We start from the raw sequence: 22,020 nt of genomic DNA, 5'->3' as shown, positions 1-22,020 counted from the left end.
TGAAAGGTGCATTTTTGAATTTTTTTTTTTTTTTTTTAAGATTTTACGTTGTGTAAAAATATATGTTTTTAAAAAATTATTAAAGGCATATTTTAGCAAAAATAGACCTTTCTAAAAAGATTTACATACACAACAGTGTTTTTATAAACAGAACAAAATATTAAAGAACTTACAAAGTTCAACATTTATAGAACGGTGCATGTGATGTCACCCTTGGGAATCGTTCCTTTAGAGTATGCTCAAAATTGAGATTTACAAAAGGGTCACGTCAACATGTGCTATCTCCCATCATGGGTGAGCAATGTACGTGTTTTGTGTGTGCAATCCCTTTTTTGGTTCCTATCACCACAAAAGAATTTTCAGGATGAAGGGGTTGCAAACACAAAACAAGTACATTGATAACCTATGATGGAAGATAGCACATGATGACACACCGTGTGCATCATAATGTAAATTTTGGGATCCCAAAAAAATTATAAAAACATTTTTTCAAAAAAACAAACTTCACAAGGAAACGAAGAACATGATTGATGTTTTTAGGCCAAACGTTATTATATTCTGCCCAAAACATCAATCATGTTCTTTATTTCCTGTTGCATGGAGTCCAGGCGAAGTTGCATGCTGTGAATTTGTTTACGCATTTTATCTAGTTGGCCATTCCACAGCATTATCTGGCCAATCAGTCTTTGCGCACTGTCTGTGGTGAATGGCTCTGCCGCTTGGCCTTCCACAACCAGAAACTCACCTAAAATGAGTGAATAAAAACAAGGTTTACAATATGCACGCCAAAATACAATAACTCAAGCTGGGGTGTCAGTCACTCACTTGGTGGGCTTGAAACCTCACACACTTCCTCCACCTCTCCTTCCTCCAGGTCGTCGGGTGGGCGTGGTCTTGGGCTGGGGCTTGGGGTATCTTCTGCCTCAGGCTGGTGACTTGGGGGGGGTCCTGGGATCCTTGGACTGTTGTCTGAGTCTCTTCTCCCCTATGAGAATTGAACAAAAGGTATAGTTAAAACACAGTGATATTTTAGATTTTATTAAATAAACTTAAACGTTGGTTATGAGAGTTATGGAGTTGTGGCCAATTGCCTTTTTTCATCATCAAAAATTTAGAAGACAGGATGAACATTCCCTCTGAACAACAATTATAAACAATGCACATTTTCTGGCAAGTTTCACAGATGCAGACACCTCAATGATCTCCTATGTGTATTACCCCTCTAAAATGTATTTATGGTCACATAGTACACTATAGTGGTCGTGAGTCCAGATGTGGAAACAGCTGCTGTGTCCTGTTCCTACATTACACTGAATCATTTTGGAAGAAGCATTATATTTTCCAACACATCTACACCACATCAACAAATTGTGGTAATTTGACAAATTATCAAGACATAAATGTATGTCCAACCCTGTCCCATCGTATTTGGCGAAAAAATAACGTCATTTTCTAAAGTATCATATGTATTTTACAAAGAAAGGTCTTTACGAACGATGCTGTATAAAGTCCAAAAATAAGGATCAGCATGCAAGTTAAGTATCTCAATAGTAAAACACAACAAGTACTTACTTTTTTTAAGCAGCTTCTTTATTCGCCAATATTGTTCTGGCTCCCGACTTTTGATGTCAGACCACCGCTTCCTCAATTGTTCTTTCGACCGTTTTGTGCCAAATTTTGCTTCTAGAGTGGTGACAACTGAGGACATTATTTTGTCCTTCCTCATATTCGGTCGTGTGTGGTCCTTTTTTCCCATCATAGTCCTCCCTTCTCAATATGGACACCATCTCCACCATCTCTTCAAAAGCCATGTTGGTGGCCTTATATCTCCTCCGGGATGTGGATGTTTGGAGCTCCGGGCTTTCCTCCGCGCTACTTCCACTGATTCTCTCCGCCATCTTTATCTATCTACTCCCACTGCACAACGAAGAGTGAAGGGGCGGGGCCAAATCGTACTAAAGAACGTCAGGGGTGGGCGACGCAGGCGGAGCATGACACATGCGCAGTGTATATAAAGCTATTACGATGGCCTACGTATGTCCGTGCGGAAGTAGCGAGCGTCAGAAACGAAGGTAAGATTAAAGTGGGGGTGTGTGTGTTTGGTGTGTGTGTGTATGTATGTGTCCCCTAGATTACAGCCAAAAATAATCCTGTGATTTGTGACTGACATTAGCTTGGATCTTGTGTCTTGTCTTTCAGAAAAAATGAATCCCTTTAAAGAGGAAGAATTTTTGTGCCAATTTATTGAGCTCTATCAGGTCAAACACCCCCTATATTATAATAGGGATGTTAGGAAGGCAACACTGGGCACACTTTTAGAGTTTGTGAAGACTCAAGTCCCCCAGGCAGACCTCAAGTTTGTGGACAAGAAAATTGGTATCTTGCGAAACATGTACAAGCGGGAACACAATAAAATCCAGGAGTCGCTCAGATCCAGTGCAGCAGCTGACCAAGTATATGTACCCAAGTTGTGGTACTACAACAAAATGCGATTCCTGGATGACCAGACCGAAGCCAGGCAATCACTTTCCACCCTTCCCCCCACCCTTTTCTCCAGACTTCCCTCCACTCTTCCCTCCAGCCTTCCATCCACCTCCACCCCAGCTGAGGAGTCCCAGGATGAACTGGGCCTTTTCAGCATTGATGAAGTTGATGCGCCCAGCTTCAGCCAGGTATCCTTTTTTTTGTAATTTGTGATTGGGTAAATGTTATTAATGATGTTAACGTGTTAATTTTTAAAGTGCTTCATAAAAAATGACTTCTGCACAAAGATTAATACAGTATGTAGACATATCACTAGACAGTAGTGGCCAAAAATATACTTAACTTCAGATATTGTTGATCAGCTGAAATAATGGTGGTGTCAAATAGATAGCCTTTACTATTTTGTGTAATTATATTTGAAAGTCATGAGCTGAAAATTGTGTGTGATTGCATAACACAAAATTACAACTATGTCCCTTTTTTTGACACAGGATGACCTCAGCCAGGAGGAGGCCTTGCCCAGTGGGAGAGAGGAGGAGGCCTTGCCCAGTGGGAGAGAGGAGGAGGCTGTCGCTGGGCCAAGTTGAAGCCGCACAGAGTGTCAGGTGCCTCCCCTCCGCATTCTCCACAAAAGGCCCAGGAGAATGACACCAACTGAGCAGGAATCCCTAGCCCTCATACGGGAAGCAAGCCTCATCCTGAGCAAACCACCCAATGCAGAGGAGGCGTATGGCACCTATATAGCCAGCAGATTGCTGGAGTTGGAAAAGGGCCAACGCCTCCTCTGTGAGGGTCTGATTTTTGAGGCTTACCAGAAGGGCTTGAGAGGGGAGCTTACTGCTACCACATATCTGGCAGATGAAGCCACTCCTCCTCCTCCTCCTCCTCCTCTTGCCCCAAGTACACCACCAGAGGCACAACCTCCAAGGAAGGCTGCAGAGAAGCATGGAGGGAAGGCTGCAGAGAAGCGTGGAGGGAAGGCTGCAGAGAAGCGTGTAGGGAAGGCTCCACGGAAGACTCGAAAGTGATTGCCTGGCTTCTGTCTGGTCTGACTGTGCTCCCTGTGCTCCCTGTGCTCCCTATAGTCGCAAGATACCAATTTTCTTGTCCTCAAACTTGATGTGTGTCCTAGGGGACGAAAGGCTTCCCAGGTTCTAAAAGTGTCTCCAGTGTTGCCTTCCTAATTTTATTTATAAAAAAAATAAATGTATTTTTTGGTTACCTTACATTATTGCCTATGTGTTTTGATTAAAAAACACCATTTTGTTTGGGAGTAGGCAGGTACAGGTCAAAAAGACTATGGGGTTGATTTGAGAAAAGCAAATAGACTGTGCACTTTGCAGAGGGCAGTTGCCCTCTGCAAGTGCAATTGCTCCAGAGCATCAGAAATTATTTAAAAGCTTGACTTTGCAAAGAGTACCCAATCCTGTGCAAGGAAAATTCTAAAAACAGCATTTTTGCTTGCACATGATTGGATGATGGAAGTCAGCAGAGCTTCTGCTCATTTACTAAGCTTTGGAGCAACTGCTCTTGCAGAGGGCAACTGCACTTTACAAAGTGCACAGTCTTTTTCCCTTTAGTAAATCAACCCCTATGTGTGTTTTTGACAAAAGGCTAAATCATTTCGAATATCAAGTGAAAAGTACTAGTGAAAAGTTCACTTGAGGAATTGCACAGCAAGTGCACTTGTTGGAAGTGCAGTCGCTGTAAATCTGAGGGGAAGAGCTGAAATTAGGGGAAGCTCTGCTGATTTTTTCAGAAAATCATGTGCAATAAAAATTAATTTCATTTGGGCTTCCTTGCATGTGCCCCTCGGATCCACAGTGAAGGCACTTCAAAATGCTCTTTCTGTGGAATTCAAAGTAGAATTAGAACTTGTAGTGAAAAATGATTTTGCCTTTGTTAAATACACCCCCCTATGTCTAATGAACAAGGGACACCAACCTCATTAAGGTTCATTAAAGCAACACAAAATATTAAGGTTATTGTGGTAACTTGAAAACACACACAAAAAACACCAAAAAAATGTGGTTATCATTTAACACACATTGTAAAATAGATAAGTGTTGAAATAAAAAAAAAATAAAGATGAGTCCAAAATCTAATTTAATTTTTTTAATTTATGGAGATCTGGCTTTTTCCAAATATTATATTAGTCATGGCATGAGGATAAATCATGAAGAAAGTAGTTTGTGAGAACTCTGTGTGAATATAAAGCAGAAAAACAACTTCATTCCTCTCGCATTATCAATCCTACAAAAAGCACTGTATTAAAAGATCACAGAAGAGGAATGTGCTAGCTTCAAGACGAAGGCTAGTTTTACCAGACCGAGCGCTACCGTCTTGTAATTGCTTCAGAGCATGCGTCAGTTTGAGTTCGTCGGACTAGCACACAGACGACCGGTTTGTCCGCTAGAAAGAAGAGTCCGTCGGATAGATTTAAAACATGTTTCAAATCTAAGTCCGTCCAACTTTTGAGCAAAGTCCGCTGGGGCCCACACACGATCGAATTGTCCGACGAAATCCAGTCCGCCGGGCAAAGTCTGCCGTAAAGTCCGCTCGTGTGTACGCGGCATAACTGTTACTGGCCACCACAATTATTTTTCTTGATTTCTTTTAGTGTTTCTTAAAGCCAGAAAGTTGCCATTTGAAATGCCTTTAGTTTTTGGCCATGTCTGTGATCTGCTTTTTTCTACAACAATAAACAACTGAAGGAACATCCTCAGGGACTGGTGATTCCATAATTTTTGCCAGGGGTTGTACATGCCCCTGGTAAACCGGGGCAGAAAAATTGGGCCTTTGGTGGTGGTGGTGCCTCAACACTGTAAGCCCTCAAAGTTACGTTTGGTGGGCGCAGGAATGGGCCATTCTATGAAATATTAGATCACAAATTGTAATTACATGCCCCTGTTAAACAGGGGTAGAAAAATTGGGCCTTAGTGGTGGTGGTGCCCTAAACCAAAAATATTGTTGGAAGCTAGCATCATCAAGATTGAGGAGGAATAGTATAGTCACTCAGCATAGGCAGTGTTCAAGGGATCCCACATTCATAGAAAATTCAATCATATTGATCAGCATCAGGTGCTTAATAGCTGCTGATCCAAGACTGATTCATTTTTATGAATGTGAACCTATCAACAGAGTCTGTGGACAGGTGCACTTTATGATCCGTTACAAACTCTCCAGCAGCATTGAATGTGCGTTCAGAAAGAACTCTGGATGCAGGACAGGCCAGTAGCTCAATTGCATATTGAGCAAGTTCTGGCCAGTGGTCCATCCTCAAGACCCAGTAACCCAGTGGATGCTCTGTTGGAAAGGTCTCCAAGTCTGCTCTTGCCCCTAGATATTCCTGCACCATGTAATGCAGATGCTGACGATGGTTGCTTGAACCTATCAGACCTTGGTGCTGAGGACTGAAAAATTGTTTAAAGGCATCGGTCAGCCGGCCACCTTCTCCACCGCTCTTCCTCTGACTGAACGAAACCTCAGCAACACGTTATCCGGCACCAGGAAATTGTAACCTCCCAGGGTCTGGAAATGCATTGCACAAACCTTTCTTCAAGGCTTCCTGAAGATATTTTATCCTCTGCGAAGGCAGGATGAGTTCTGCAACCTTACCTTTGTAACGTGGATCAAGAAGGGTTGCCAGCTAGTAATGATCCCTCTCCTTGATACCACGAATCCTAGGGTCCTTTTGCAGGCTTTGCAGAATCAGGGAGGCCATGCAGTGCAAGTTTTCAGAGGCATACGATTCTGAGTCCTCTGGGCCACTAAGGATCACATGATCCGTAACAACCTCCTCCCAACCACGTACAACTCCTTGGGTTTCTGGGGACGGAAAACCATCCCTTGAAGAATGCTGCTGAGCGTTATCCTCCATGTCCATGCTGACACAATCCTCCTTCTCTTCTTCCTGTGTGTTTGGCGGGCCCGCAGGAATGTGAAAAAAGAAAAGTGTGTGAGTGTGGCGCTGTCCCAAAGTTGTAAAAGAAATGTCTGCACATATACAATTTTATCCAAAGTGTCACGTGTGTATTCCCTTAAGTGAAATATGTGTGGCAGTTATTACCACTCCTGTGGGTTAAAGTGACTGGTGATTTAAACATAAGAAACATAATAAGTGCAATAAATCGCATCCAAGGTGTCTAGTGCTATATTCCCTCAAAAAGGAAAAAAGAGTATTAACCACTGCTAAGAGCATGAAGTGGTCTATGTCTAAACACTAGAAAACACAAAGTTGCAATAAATACATCACACGTGACATGCAAAAAATTCTAAAGTGTCTAGTGCTAAATAAATAAATATTAAAATATTGCTCTACAAACGTTGCAAATAGCAAAGTGACAAGTGCCCTATAAAGAGGTCACTCTGAAAAGTACTAAACACACGTGCCATGCAAATGGTTCTATGATAATAAACAGTTCATAGGGTATGTGCCCGGTGCACTATAAGTGAAAAAAGGCGTCCGTTGTAGGATTCCTCAAAGCACACAACAGGTGTTAATCCAGTGCTGGTGTCTCGCGTTGTGATTGTGCAGAGACTCACCAGCTGTATATCCCCTGCAGGGGTAACGAGTAGTCACAGTATGTGCCACTGTGCAGCAGTACTTGGCAAGACCAGGACCAGGATGATATCATAAGGACATAAGAAGAAAGGATTCCATAGTGTGAAACCGTTTAACCACTTCCCGACCGCCGCACGACGATGTACGTCCTAAGTTTGAACGGGGATATCGTTGTTATGGCAGCAAATAGCTGCCATAACCCCGGTATCCCCGTTTTCGTGCGGCGGCCGGCTTTCAGATAAAAGTGGTCCCTGCGGCGGATTCGCCGCGAGATCACTTTTATCGGTGGCGGGAGAGGGGCCCCCCCCTCCCGCCGCGATCCAGTGCCCTCCGCCGCTTACCGGAGCCGTCGGTAGCGGCGGAGGCGATTGCGTCCACTCCCGTGGTGTGTCTGAAGACAAGTGAGCCCAAGATGGCGCCCACTCGTCTCCATGACACTGCTGGGCGGAAGCGACGTCAAAACGTCACTTCCGTCCACGCCTCTTAAAGGCATATTTTTTCAAATGTCATTTTTACAAATGACTTTTTTTTTTTTTTTTTTTATTTCATTTTAGTGTAAATATGAGATCTGAGGTCTTTTTGACCCCAGATCTCATATTTAAGAGGTCCTGTCATGCTTTTTTCTATTACAAGGGATGTTTACATTCCTTGTAATAGAAATAAAAGTGACACAATTTTTTTTTTTTTTTTTTTAAAGTGTAAAAATAAATAAAATATTGTAAAATAAATAATAAAAATAAAAAAAAAAATTTTTAAAACCCCCCTGTCCCGACGAGCTCACGCGAAGAAGCCAACGCATACGCGAGTAGCGCCCGCATATGAAAACGGTGGTCAAACCACACATGTGAGGTATCGCCGCAACCGGTAGAGCAAGAGCAATAATTCTAGCCCTAGACCTCCTCTGTAGCGCAAAATATGCAACCTGTAGAATTTTTTAAACGTCGCCTATGGAGATTTTTGAGGGTAAAAGTTTGACGCCATTCCACGAGCGGGCACAATTTTCAAGCATGACATGTTGGGTATCAATTTACTCGGCGTAACATTATATTTCACAATATAAAAAAAAATTGGGATAACTTTACTGTTGTTTTATTTTTTTATTCAAAAAAGTGATTTTTTTCCCAAAAAAGTGCGCTTATAAGACTGCTGCGCAAATACGGTGCAAAAAAAAGTATTGCAATGACCGCCATTGTATTCGCTAGGGTGTTAGAAGAAAAACCATATATAATGTTTGGGGGTTCTAAGTAATTTTCTAGCAGAAAAACCTGTTTTAAACATGTAAACACCTAAAATCCAAAACGAGGCTGGTCTTAAAGTGGTTAAAACCACTATTTATTAGGTCAGATAAAAAGGGTACTCACATTGTAATGGAAAAAATGAGCGGTGTACAATGCTTACAAAGATGTTTCTAAGCGTCAGCTTTGCAGGGAGATGTCAGCAAGGCGTTCAGTCAAAGGCCACACCCTACGTACGTTTCGTCACACGGACTTCTACAGGAGCGGGCCCGCAGGAATACTATCTGGATAAAGGGGGCCTTGAGAGGTCAGGAAGTCCTCCTCTTCCACCTGCTGTTCTGCCTCAAGTGCCCTGTCCATTATTCCACGAAGTGTGTGCTCCAACAGGAGGACAAGAGGGACAGTGTCACTGATGCATGCATTGTCACTGCTCACCATCTTTGTGGCCTCCTCAAATGGTGACAGGACAGTGCATGCATCCTTGATCAGTAGCCACTGGGATGGCAAAAAGAAGCCAAGCACCCCTGACCCTGTCCTGGTGCCATACTCGCACAGTTACTCATTAATGGCCCTCTGCTGCGTGTGCAGCCACTGCAGCATTGCCAACATAGAATTCCACCTGGTGGGCATGTCACAAATGAGGCGGTTGGTGGGCAGGTTGCATTCCCTTTGAATGTCAGCCAGCCGAGCACTGGCATTGTATGACCGGCAGAAATGACCAGACTTTTCTGGCCTGTCTCAGCAGATCCTGTAAGCCTGGGTACTTGCTCAAGAACTGCTGCACCACTAAATTCAGGATATGTGCCAAACATGGAACATGGGTTAAGTGTCCCTGTCGGAGGGCAGAGAGAAGGTTGGTGCCATTGTCGCATACACACACACATACACACATACACTAGACTGACTGTATATATACAGTGGGGCAAAAAAGTATTTAGTCAGCCACCAATTGTGCAAGTTTTCCCACTTAAAAAGATGAGAGAAGCCTGTACTTGTCATCATAGGTATACCTCAACTATGAAAGACAAAATGTGGAAACAAATCCAGACAATCACATTGTCTGATTTGGAAAGAATTTATTTGCAAATTATGGTGGAAAATAAGTATTTTGTCAATATCAAAAGTTAATCTCAATACTTTGTTATATATCCTTTGTTGGCAATGACAGAGGTCAAACGTTTTCTGTAAGTCTTCACAAGGTTGTCACACGCTGTTGGTGGTATGTTGGCCCATTCCTCCATGCAGATCTCCTCTAGAGCAGTAAAGTTTTGGGGCTGTCACTGGGCAACACGGACTTTCAACTCCCTCCAAAGGTTTTCTATGGGGTTGAGATCTGGAGACTGGCTAGGCCACTCCAGGACCTTGAAATGCTTCTTATGAAGCCACTCCTTCATTGCCCGGGCGGTGTGTTTGGGATCATTGTCATGCTGAAAGACCCAGCCACGTTTCATCTTCAATGCCCTTGCTGATGGGAGGAGGTTTGCACTCAAAATCTCACGATACATGGCCCTATTCATTCTTTCATGTACACGAATCAGTCGTCCTGTTCCCTTTGCAGAAAAACAGCCCCAAAGCATGATGTTGCCACTCCCATGCTTCACAGTAGGTATGGTGTTCTTTGGTTGCAACTCAGCATTCTCTCTCCTCCAAACACGACGAGTTGTGTTTCTACCAAACAGTTCTACTTTGGTTTCATTTGACCATATGACATTCTCCCAATCCTCTTCTGGATCATCCAAATGCTCTCTAGCAAACCTCAGACAGGCCCGGACATGTACTGGCTTAAGCAGGGGGACACGTCTGGCACTGCAGGATCTGAGTCCTTGGCGGCATAGTGTGTTACTGATGGTAGCCTTTGTTAACCTACCAGCATGTCTTTAGAGCGTGGGAGGAAACCGGAGTACACGCATGCAGGCACAGGGAGAACATGCAAACTCCAGGCAGATGGTGTCATGGTCGGGATTTGAACCAGTGACCCTATTGCTGCTAGGGTGAAAGTGCTATCCACTACACCACTGTGCTGCCCTGAACAACAGACTCCTTGGGGTACTCCTCCGTTTCCGCGAAGACTCAGAGGCATTCATGGCGGACATTCAGCAGATGTTCCACTGTTTTCTCGTTAAAAAGGAACACAGGAACTTTGAGATTTTTCTGGTTTAAAGATAACAACCCTTCCAAAGAAATCATAGAGTACTGCATGAAGGTCCACATATTTGGGAACAGCCCTTCCTCCGCAGTTGCCAGTTATGCCACTTAGTAGAAAAAGACTTTTATGTAGATGATTGCTTGAAATCTCTACCCACCCCCAAAACAGCTATCAGTCTCCTCAAGAGAATGCATGAGATGCTAGCCTGTTCTAATTTGAAGCTCCACAAGATCGCCTCTAACAGCGTAGGACTAATGAAGGCCTTCCCCTCTGAAGACCACTCTGCTGAGTTCAAAAACTTAGACTTAGTGTCAGGGAAATGGCCGTAGGAGAACTGGCACCAACAGCAGGAGAAGGGCTCTAGGACCCAGCATCTCTACCAGCACTTATGGCAGGAGAAGGACTTTAGGACCCAGCATCTCTGGCAGGAGAAGGGCTCGAGGACCCAGTATCTCTACCAGCAGGTCACATGGGCCTATATGAGGAAGTCTGCTAGTGTCTGCAGTTGCTGGTTTGTCAGTCTTCCTGTGTTTCTGAGCCTCTGTGCAAATTACTGTTTGGATTCCTGTTGTGACCCGGCTTGTTCCTGACCTGTCTGATCTGCTCTCCTGGTTTGACCCCCTGGCTTGCTTTACCGACTTCTCCTGTACCTGATCCCGACTTGTATCACAGACTTTGCTACAGTTACCTGTTCCTGCCTGCTTCCTGATACAAGACCTTTGGCTTGTCCCTGTTTCTGCAACCTGCCTCCTCCTCTTGCAGGATCTACTGTGTTTGACACCTGGCCTGGCTTTCACTACTGTTCCCTGTGCACACCTTGCCAAGTATTACCGAGGATTCTTATAGACTTTAGCCCAGCTGTGTTTCCTGTATTACCCGGTGTCCTTCAGGTGCCCATCAGCTCTTCTCTCTGGAATCCATCTGGCAATCTGTGCTTCTCTGGGCACTACACCCTCTGTACCCAACTTCAGGGGTGTACTGCACTCAGCCGCAAGGGGAGCCCTCTCGGCATTTCGGCCTTCAACCAGGTACGTGACAGTTAGGTTTTGACTCTATGCCAAAGCAACGTAGCCTTGGACTACTCTGGGACTTAAGGTCAGACACCTTCGCCTTCCTGGTTAGTCGGGAAGAAAAACCCTTAACACGCAGAGGCGTTCTGTCAACTATAAACTGTCTGTACAACCCTCTAGGGTTTACAGCTCCAGTCACCATTGAGGGTAAAGCACTTCTCAGACCTGACTCAAGAGATAGTGAACTAGGATGATCCACTTCCCCCCAAGAAAAGAGATCAGTGGACAGAGTGGAAAAATTCCTTGATAGCCTTGTTTAACTTAGATGTCCCTTACCCATATGCTCCTGTGCCGTCTACAGAAGTCCAAGACCAAAGACTTTGTGTTTTCTGCGATGCTTCCTTCAAAGCAATCGTTGCTTTAGCTTACCTCAAGATCAAGGACATGAAAGGACAGTGCCATATAGGTTTTGTCATGGGAAAAGCAAAACTTGCCCCTCTCCCAGAACACACAATGCCTAGGCTAGAACTTTGTGCCGCAGTGTTAGCTGTGGGGTTAGCTGACACGATCACTAGAGAGATGAACCTAGAAATCAAAGACACTGAGTTCTACACTGACAGTAAAGTAGTCCTGAAGGGCCTGGTATGGAATTTAGGGGGACCCCCACGCCATTATTTTTTAAATTTCGGTTCGGGGTTCCCCTGTGGGGAAATCCCATGCCGTTTTTATCAATGAACTTTTATGTGTATTGTCGGACCGGCAATTCATTAATAGCCGCGAGTAGTTTTAAATGACTTTTTTTCCTTTGAAATGTCATTTTGCTGTCAGACTGTTCTAAACACGGGAAACATGCGCCCCTTTACAGGCATACTATAGACACCCCCAGGTATGAAATTTAAAGGAATATTACACTTTTATTGGTTCACTTTAAGCATTAATAAAATCACTGCTACCGAAAAAAGGCAGTTTTTAAAACTTTTTTTGCATTGATCCATGTCCCCTGGGGCAGGACCTGGGTCCCCAAACACTTTTTATGACAATACCATGCATATAAGCCTTTAAAATTAGCACTTTTGATTTCTCCCATAGACTTTTAAAGGGTGTTCTGCGGCTTTCAAATTTGCCGCGAACACCCCAAATTGTTTGCTGTTCTGCGAACTGGCGAACAGCCAGTGTTTGAGTCAAACATGAGTTCGACACGAACTCGAAGTTCATCCCTACTGACTGCAATGGTACCAGCTGATTGGTGAAAAGCCAATGTACCACCAATATTTAAAAAAGGGCCAAGATACATCCCTGGGAATTACAGACCAGTTAGCCTAACATCAAATGTATGCAAGCTCTTTGAGGGGATTATAAGGAACTTTAACCACTTCAGCCCCGGAAGAATTTACCCCCTTCCTGACCAGTGCGTTTTTTGTGATTCGGCACTGCATCGCTTTAACTGACAATTGCACGGTCGTGCAACGTGGCTCCAAAACAAAATTGACGTCCTTTTTTTCCCACAAATAGAGCTTTCTTTTGGTGGTATTTGATCACCTCTGTGGTTTTTATTTTTTGCGCTATAAACAAATAAATAGCGACAATTTTGAAAAAAATGCATTATTTTTTACATTTTGATATAATAAATATCCCCAAAAAATATTTAAAAAAACATTTTTTTTCCTCAGTTTAGGCCGATACGTATTCTTCTACATATTTTTGGTAAAAAGAAAAAAAAATTACAGGGAGCAAAGATCAGTGATACTGTCACTAGGCAGAACGGGGACGTTCGTCCTCTCCGTGAGGCGATCGCGGGTATCCCCGAAGCGATCGAGTCCACGGGACCCGCGACCTGACTCACAGAGCTCCTGGCTGGCATGCACGCAATGGCACGGCGGCAAGTTTAAAGGGACGTACGGGTACGCCCATTTGCCAAGCCGTACCATTCTGCCAAGGTACATCGGCGTTCGCCGGTCAGGAACCGGATATACAAGATTTTAGTAATGAGAACGGTATCATTAGCAGTAATCAGCATAGATTCATGAAGAATCCTTCTTGACAAACCAATCTATTAACCTTCTATAAGGAGGTGAGTTGCCATCTAGATAAAGGAAGGCCCGTAAACGTGATGTAATTGGATTTTGCAAAAGCATTTGATACAGTTCCCCATAAATGTTTATTGTACAAAATAAGGTCCGTTGGCATGGACCATAGGGTGAGTACATACAGGGGCTACAGGGGTGAGTTCAGTGGGTAGTGATAAATGGGGAGTACTCGGAATGGTCCGGGGTGCAAAGTGGGGTCCCCCAGGGTTCTGTGATGGGACCAATCCTATTTAATTTATTCATAAACGACCTGAAGGATGAGATAAACAGTTCAATCTCTGTATATGTGGACGATAATAAGCTAAGCAGGGCAATAACTTCTCTGCAGGATGAGGAAACCTTGCATGAAGATCTGAACAAATTAATATGGTGGGCGACTACATGGCAAATGAGGTTTAATGTAGAAAAATGTAAAATAATGCATTTGGGTGTCAAAAATATGAATGCAATCTATACACTGGGGGGAGAACCTCTGGGGGAATCTAGGATGGAAAAGGACCTGGGGGTCCTAGTAGATGATAGGCTCAGCAATGGCAGGCAATGCCAAGCTGCTGCAAGCAAAGCAAACAGAATATTGGCATTAAAAAGGGGATCAACTCCAGAGATAAAACGATAATTCTCCCGCTCTACAAGACTCTGGTCCGGCCGCACCTGGAGTATCCCGTCCAGTTCTGGGCACCAGTCCTCAGGAAGGATGTACTGGAAATGGAGAGAGTCCAGAGAAGGGCAACAAAGCTAATAAAGGGTCTGGAGGATCTTAGTTATGAGGAAAGGTTGCGAGCACTGTACTTATTCTCTTTGGAGAAGAGACACTTGCGAGGGGATATGATTTAAATGTACAAATACCGTACTGGTGACCCCACATTATGGATAAAACTTTTCTGCGAAAGGGAATTTAATAAGACACGCGGCCATTCACTAAAATTACAAGAAAAGTGGTTTAATCTTAAACTTCGTAGAGGGTTCTTTACTGTAAGAGCGGTAAGGAGGTGGAATTCACTTCTACAGGTGGTGGTCTCAGCGGGGAGCATCGATAATTTCAAAAAACTATTAGATTAGCAACTGAACGACCACAACATACAGGGATATACAATGTAATACTGACATAAAATCACACACATACAGTAGGTTGGACTTGATGGACTTATGTCTTTTTTCAACCTCGCCTACTATGTAACTATGTAACTATGTAGCACAGTAGACCCCCTTCCATTTAGGTGCAAACCATCTTTAGCATTAAGGTTGCACCCCAATGAAAAGTCAGCCTAGTGCTCTAAAAACCCAAATCCCTCCTCCTTACACCAGGTCTTTAGCCATGCATTCAGCTCTTTAATCACCCCCTGACCTTCCTGTGTTGTGCATGGCACAGGCAATATTTCTGAGAATATCACCTTGGAGGTCCTGCCCTTCAACTTGCAGCCTAGTTCTTTAAAATGGTTCCTAAGGAGCCTCCACCTTCCATATATTCTGTCATTTATTCCAATGTGGACCAAGAAAGCTGGGTTATGCCCAGCCCCTCCCAGCAATTTATCAACCCGGTCCACCACATGCCGAACCCTGGCACCAGGGAGACAGGAAACCATTTGATTGAGGTGATCCTGGTGACAAATTATTCTAACAGTTCTTCTGATTATAGAATCCCACCAACTGTCTAGGCCTACCTGCACTCCCCTCACCACCCCTACTAGATGGGTTGCTCTCCCAGCTGTTAGGACAAGCAGTGACATCTAGGGCTGCCACCTCTGAGCTTCATACCCTCACAACTTCGCCCAACTTGGGTGAAGATACATACATTGTCAGGTCATTCATCCCTACTGATCCTCCTACAGATACATACATTGTCAGGTCATTCATCCCTACTGATCCTCCTACAGATACATACATTGTCAGGTCATTCATCCCTACTGATCACCCTACAGATACATACATTGTCAGGTCATTCATCCCTACTGATCACCCTACAGATACATACATTGTCAGGTCATTCATCCCTACTGATCCTCCTGCAGAAACATACATTGTCAGGTCATTCATCCCTACTGATCATCCTACAGATACATACATTGTCAGGTCATTCATCCCTACTGATCCTCCTACAGATACATACATTGTCAGGTCATTCATCCCTACTGATCATCCTACAGATACATACATTGTTAAGTCATTCATCCCTACTGATCCTCCTACAGATACATACATTGTCAGGTCATTCATCCCTACTGTTCTTCCTACAGATATATACATTGTCAGGTCATTCATCCCTACTGTTCCTCCTACAGATACATACATTGTCAGATCATTCATCCCTACTGATCACCCTACAGATACATATGTTATGTGCTAAAGAACAAAATAAATTGTATTTTTCCCTTATCGTCTTTCAGGACAGCACTTGAGAGAGTGACTCCTCCCCTTGCCAACAGGAAACACTTCTTCCACCAAACTTTAAAAGGAGGCTCCTTTCCACACATTGTCAGTTTTTGTGTTTCCTCCGGAGGGAACACTTCGTGGGAAGTCAGGGCTCTCAGGTGCTGTCCTGGGAGCTCAGGTTTCCTGGATTTCCATCAAACACTTTTTTACCTCATGAGAGCTGTTCCTCCCATTCCACAGCTGAGGTGAAGTGCTGCTGGCTGGGCTCCCTCTCCCTCTTCATATGGGCTCAGGGTGAGTCCGACTGTCGTGGGCATCGCTCCTAGGCGGCGGCAAGACAGGCGGTGGCCGTTTACTATATTTTTTTCTCAGGTCCACCGCCTGTTGCTTATTGCACCGCCGCCATCTTGGGGATGGCAGCGGGGCTCCATCCGCCGGAAGTGAGGCATCCGGAGGGGGCGGCGCCCACGGAACAGGCGTGCGGCGTCATTTCCGCCGGAAATCGCAGAGGGAAAGGGGAGGAACTGGGCTGGTGCTTATTTAGCGGTTCTGGTCCAGAGCACTGGCGCTATTGGAGTCCGGAACCGGCGTTTAGCCACACAAACACAGCAAGCGCTCCTCGATGGAATTGATGGCGGCAGCGAGTGGGACAGGCACAGGCACCAGCAAGGCCCAGGTAAGGGGCAGTTGTATACTGTCCTTGTACTGCGGGGTGTCTCTCTCTATCTCCCCCCCCGGTGGCAGGGGCCTTCTGGGCACATAAAGCAGTTAGCTCTTACTGTGCACCTGTGGTGAGCATCCTTGGGTATAGGACAGGTTGTCTCACTGGGATGGTTTCTTCTTTTGTCTCATGGCAGGCCAAGAGCTCTGATCCAGTGGCAAAAAGAAAATGTCCTTCATGTAAATCCAAGCTACCTGAAGGATGGAAGAAGACGTTATGTCAAGCTTGTATTGATTTGCTGGTTAAAGAAGAAGCTTCTTCCGCTTGCAGCGACTTGATTGCATCGGTTAAAAAGGAACTTGATGCGACTATCCAATCATTTCGCTCTTCCCTAGCAAACCCATCCCTGAGTCAGCCTACTACCTCACAGTCCTCCCAAGGCTCACTTATAGTCCCGGCGATGGAGACTGAGGCATCTCCTACTCCAGAGGGACATTCCCCCTCTCAATCTGAGGATTCTGATGAGGGTGAGGAAGGAGAAAATTTACCTTCAAGATTTAAATTGTCTTTAGAACAGGTAGATGGCCTGTTAAAAGCAATCTATACCACACTGGGTCTGGAGGAGGAAAGAAAGGAGTTATCTCTGCATGATAAAATGTATGCAGGGCTTAGCGAGCACAAAAATCGCAATTTCCCAGTACACTCTGTTATTTCTGAAGCTATTAAGAAAGAGTGGGCAGAGCCAGAGAGAAAGCCTTTCTTTCCCAAAGCCTTAAAAAGGCGTTTCCCTTTTGATGAAAATCCAGCGGCGGTTTGGAACAAAAACCCCAAACTAGATGCCGCGTTTTCCCAGGTCTCGAGGTCTACAGATTTGGCATTCGAGGACATGGGGGTGTTGAGAGATCCCATGGATAAAAGGATGGACCAGCTACTAAAGAGGGCTTGGCAATCCATCATGGGAAATCTTAAACCTACTATGGCAACTACAGTGGTATTCAGAAATATGGAGTTCTGGTTAGAGCAACTTAAGGCCCATATCTCAGCAGACTCACCAAAACAAGAAATTTTGGATTCATTTTCAACTCTGTCTGCCGCTGTCGCATTTATATCTGATGCTTCAGCGGAATCAATTAAAATGACAGCTAGATCTGCTGCCCTAGCCAACTCAGCCAGAAGGGCTCTGTGGTTGAAAACTTGGCCGGGGGATGCGGCATCCAAAAACAAGCTGTGTGGGGTACCGTTCCTGGGTGACTTGCTTTTTGGACCTGATTTAGATGCGGTTCTAGATAGAACTGCTGATAAAAGGAAGTCTTTTCCCATCAAAAAGAAAAAGCAGCCAGTTAAACGGTTTTTTCGTTCCCAAAGGGCTCAAGAACAAACCAAACCCCAGGAGAAAAGAAAAAATTGGGCATCGCAGAAGGGTAAAGGCAAAGGAAATGTCCTTTTCCATCCTCCTGCAGCCTCCGGTAAAGCACAATGACTTGTGCGTACCATTGGGGGGAAGGCTTCAAAGTTTTTGTTCCCCTTTGGGCCAGCATGACAGAAAGTCTATATATTTTGGACATGCTGTCCCAAGGTTACAGGATAGAGTTTTCGGATCGCCCACCAGAAAGATTCTTTGTAACAAACCTACCAAGGGATCTAACAAAGGCTCTGGCCATGAAGAACCTTTTAAAGGATCTGAGGCACCAGAGGGTAGTGATACCAGTATCCCCAGAAGAACAGGGTCAGGGTTTCTATTTACACATCTATCTGATAAGAAAACCATCCAGGAAACTTCCGTCTTATCCTCAACCTAAAACCCCTGGACAAGTCAGTCCTATACAAAAAGTTTTGTATGGACTCAATTTTCACGGTCAGAAACATTCTGACAAAAGATTGTTTTATGGCATCAATCGATCTGAGGGATGCTTATCTTCATATTCCTGTAGCACCTCAGTCCCAGAAGTTCCTGAGGTTTGTGGTGAATATGGTCAAGGAGATTATTCATCTTCGGTTCAGGGCCCTTCCCTTCGGCCTGTCGTCAGCTCCTCGTATTTTTATGAAGATAATGGCGGAAGCTCTCGCCCCTCTTCGACTCCAGGGAATTGCGGTAATTCCATATCTGGACGACCTCCTCTTTTTTGCCCCATCCAGGGAAAAGTTGCAGGAGGATTTGAACAAATCCCGCAGTCATTTGGAGTCACTAGGGTGAATAGTGAATGTTCAAAAATCAAATTTCATCCCAGCTCAGCAAGTACTGTTTCTGGGTTATTTGATAGATTCAGTGGAGCAAAAGATTTTTCTCCCAGAAGAGAAAAAGATCAAGGTCCAAAGGGTAATAACGGCACTACAAACAAATCAACTGATTTCAGTCCGAAAGGTTATGTCGGCTCTGGGGACATTAACCTCTTCAATGCCAGCCATCCAATGGGCAAGGCTGCATTTCAGGACTCTCCAGAGGTTCCTTCTAAGGACATGGAACCACAGGACGGAGAGTTTGGATACAAAAGTAAAGATTCCCACCAGAGTCAAACGTTCACTTTGGTGGTGGAAAAGTCAGGTGGTACTGCAAAGAGGTCTTCTTTGGTCTTTTCCGACCGGGAAAGTGGTCACAACAGACGCCAGTTTGCAGGGATGGGGGGCCCACATGGGTCAAGCCTTAGCGCAGGGAACATGGTCCCAGTTCGAGGCCCAAAGATCCTCAAATTGGAGAGAGCTGAAGGCAGTTGCCCTAGCATTAGCTTTCTTCTCTCAAAACCTCATAGGTTGCCATGTCCAGATTTTGTCGGACAATGGCACGGCCATAGCCTACCTGAACAAACAGGGAGGCACAAGAAGCAGGGCCCTTCACTTACTGTCAGTAGAGATTCTGGAGTGGGCGGAGAACCACTTACTATCTCTATCCGCAGTCCATCTAAAAGGCACATTGAACGAAGTAGCGGATTATCTGAGCCGACAAAAAGTTCAGGAATCAGAGTGGAGTCTGAACAGGAAGGTGTTTGCATTAATCACCAGTGTTTGGGGCCTTCCGCAGGTAGATCTGTTTGCTTCAAAACAAAACACACAGCTCCCGAATTTTTTCTCCCTTCAGAGAGACATTTGCTCTCAGGGGATAGATGCTCTGGCACATCCGTGGGATTTTCACCTAGGATATGCTTTTCCTCCATTCCGATTAATCCCTCTAGTGTTGAGGAAAATACTGAAAGAGAGAGTATCAATCATTTTGATTACTCCATATTGGCCAAAGAGAGCTTGGTTTTCCACGATTCTGCAGTTGGCAATCAAACCATGTTGGCATCTCCCGCTCAGTCAGGATCTGTGATTCACGGGCCAGCGCTTCATCCAGAGGTAGGCAGGTTATAGCTCACTGCCTGGTATCTGAGGAGCAATTAATGAGAAGCAAAGGCTTTTGAGAACGTTTAACTGCTACGTTGCTTTCCAGTAGGAAAAAGGTAACCAGGGATATTTATGCCAAAGTATGGAAAGTCTATGTTTCTTTCTGTCATTCAGAACATAGGGGGGTTAAAGACCTAGTTTCAGTGCTGGAATTTTTGCAAAAAGGTGCAGACAAGAATCTGGCGGTCAGCACTCTTAAGGTGCAGGTGGCTGCCTTGGGAGTTTATCTGGAGAGATCCTTATCTTCAGAAACTCTGATCATGAGATTTTTCAAAGCACTTTCCAGGTCGAGACCGGTACCGGTGAAGCATTTCCCAAATTGGGATCTCTCGGTGGTTCTGCAGGCTCTGGCAAAAGAACCATTTGAGCCTTTACAGGCCATATCCCTAAAGAATTTAACTTTGAAGACTATTTTTCTGGTCGCAATTACTTCAGCAAGAAGGATTAGTGAACTGCACGCCCTATCAGTAAAAGAGCCTTTTTTGTCAGTTTTTCCTGATAGAGTTGTCCTTAAAGTAGATCCGGGGTTTTTGCCAAAAGTGGCAAGCTTTAGTAACAGGTCTCAAGAGATTACTCTACCAACCTTTTCTGCTAACCCTTCGGGTGCAAAGGAAGAGCAGTTTCACAATTTAGACGTAAGACGTATCCTATTACAGTATTTGGAAGTAACAGGAGGGTTTAGAGTTTCAGATTCATTATTTGTTCTTTTTTCTGGAAACAAGAAAGGCCAACAAGCATCAAAAGCATCATTGGCTAGATTGCTTAAGACAGCTATTTCTGTAGCCTATTCTCAAATGGGTTTATCTTCCCCGCTGGGAATTAGGGCTCATTCAACAAGAGCGCAGGCCACTACATGGGCAGAAAGAGCTGGTGCCACCCCAGATCAGATTTGTAAGGCGGCTACGTGGTCAAGCTACTTAACGTTTGTCCGTCATTACAGACTGGATCTCCTATCAGCAGGTGATCAGGCTTTTGGCAGAAAGGTTCTGCAGGCTGTGGTCCCTCCCTAGGGGGGTAAGTCTCTATTATCCTCTCAAGTGCTGTCCTGAAAGACGATAAGGGAAAATTCAAGTTAGACTTACCGGTAACTTGTTTTCCTTGAGTCTTTCAGGACAGCAGCATCCCGCCCTATTGTTTTTACATATATATACTGTGACTAATCATATCTCGATTATGTGTTCCAGTTTGGGGCCGGAGGTTCTCTACTACTACCGACAATGTGTGGAAAGGAGCCTCCTTTTAAAGTTTGGTGGAAGAGGTGTTTCCTGTTGGCAAGGGGAGGAGTCACTCTCTCAAGTGCTGTCCTGAAAGACTCAAGGAAAACAAGTTACCGGTAAGTCTAACTTGAATTTTCACATTGGCACCCAAATCTCTCAGATGTAATTCATTCTTCTAATCACTTTACAGCTCTGTGTAGGAAGCCGGAAGACACAATGATGAAGATGGATCCAGAGAAGACATTTTATGAAATTGGAGATACAGTGACAGTAAAATGTCCGGTTGAATCCCGGAATTCTTATCCCTCTGTACAATGTGTGAATGGGCTGTACTCCACTGAGTGGAATAATCCTCCAGAATGTAAACGTGAGTAGTAATCCTCAATATAGACTGCAGGAACCCAGAGCAACCAATCAGCAGTCACCTCTCTTTGGTCTGACTCATTCTAACTGTTGTAAGATAAAACCTGATTGGTTCATTGCACTCTACACATTATTACTGTCTGTACGGTCTTATTACATACATAACCCTGTATATTAGATACACTTTGTATAATGAACATGGGAATACTGTGTGCTGTCCATCTAAATACATGACTCCGGGTAATCAGAATGTCACAGTTTAGCCTGCAGTTTTCTCTTTGTGAAATTCTCTCTTCCTTGGTGAAGTGGTTCTGCCAGACTCGTGACTCCATTCACATGTGGTGTTGGCTTCAGTGTTCACCTATGGGTGTTGCCTGCTCTACTGTGGAGTTATATCGCTTTCCCTTCTGTCTCTTCCTGGCCGTCTCCCTGTCTGCTTCCCTATATAAGACATGCTCAGTGCAGCTCGTGTTTTCTGAGCAACTTCCTAGTTTCTCCGTGTTCC

The 22,020-nt window shown here is 44.5% G+C and overlaps 1 protein-coding gene across 9 annotated transcripts in view; it reads left to right on the top strand.

Annotated features, from left to right (window-relative positions):
• Window positions 1-22,020, top strand: part of LOC141122014 (C4b-binding protein alpha chain-like) — a 341,346-nt gene that overhangs the window by 177,734 nt on the left and 141,592 nt on the right. For all 9 annotated transcript variants that reach the window (XM_073611817.1, XM_073611832.1, XM_073611852.1 and 6 more), the window contains one exon: window positions 21,343-21,519. In XM_073611817.1, coding sequence (XP_073467918.1) covers window positions 21,343-21,519 — 177 coding nt within the window. The remainder of the gene's footprint in view (window positions 1-21,342; window positions 21,520-22,020) is intronic.

The sequence above is a fragment of the Aquarana catesbeiana genome, linkage group LG01, assembly GCF_042186555.1.
Source record: "Aquarana catesbeiana isolate 2022-GZ linkage group LG01, ASM4218655v1, whole genome shotgun sequence".
Lineage (NCBI taxonomy): Eukaryota > Metazoa > Chordata > Amphibia > Anura > Ranidae > Aquarana > Aquarana catesbeiana.
This window is presented reverse-complemented; position numbering and strand designations above follow the sequence as displayed.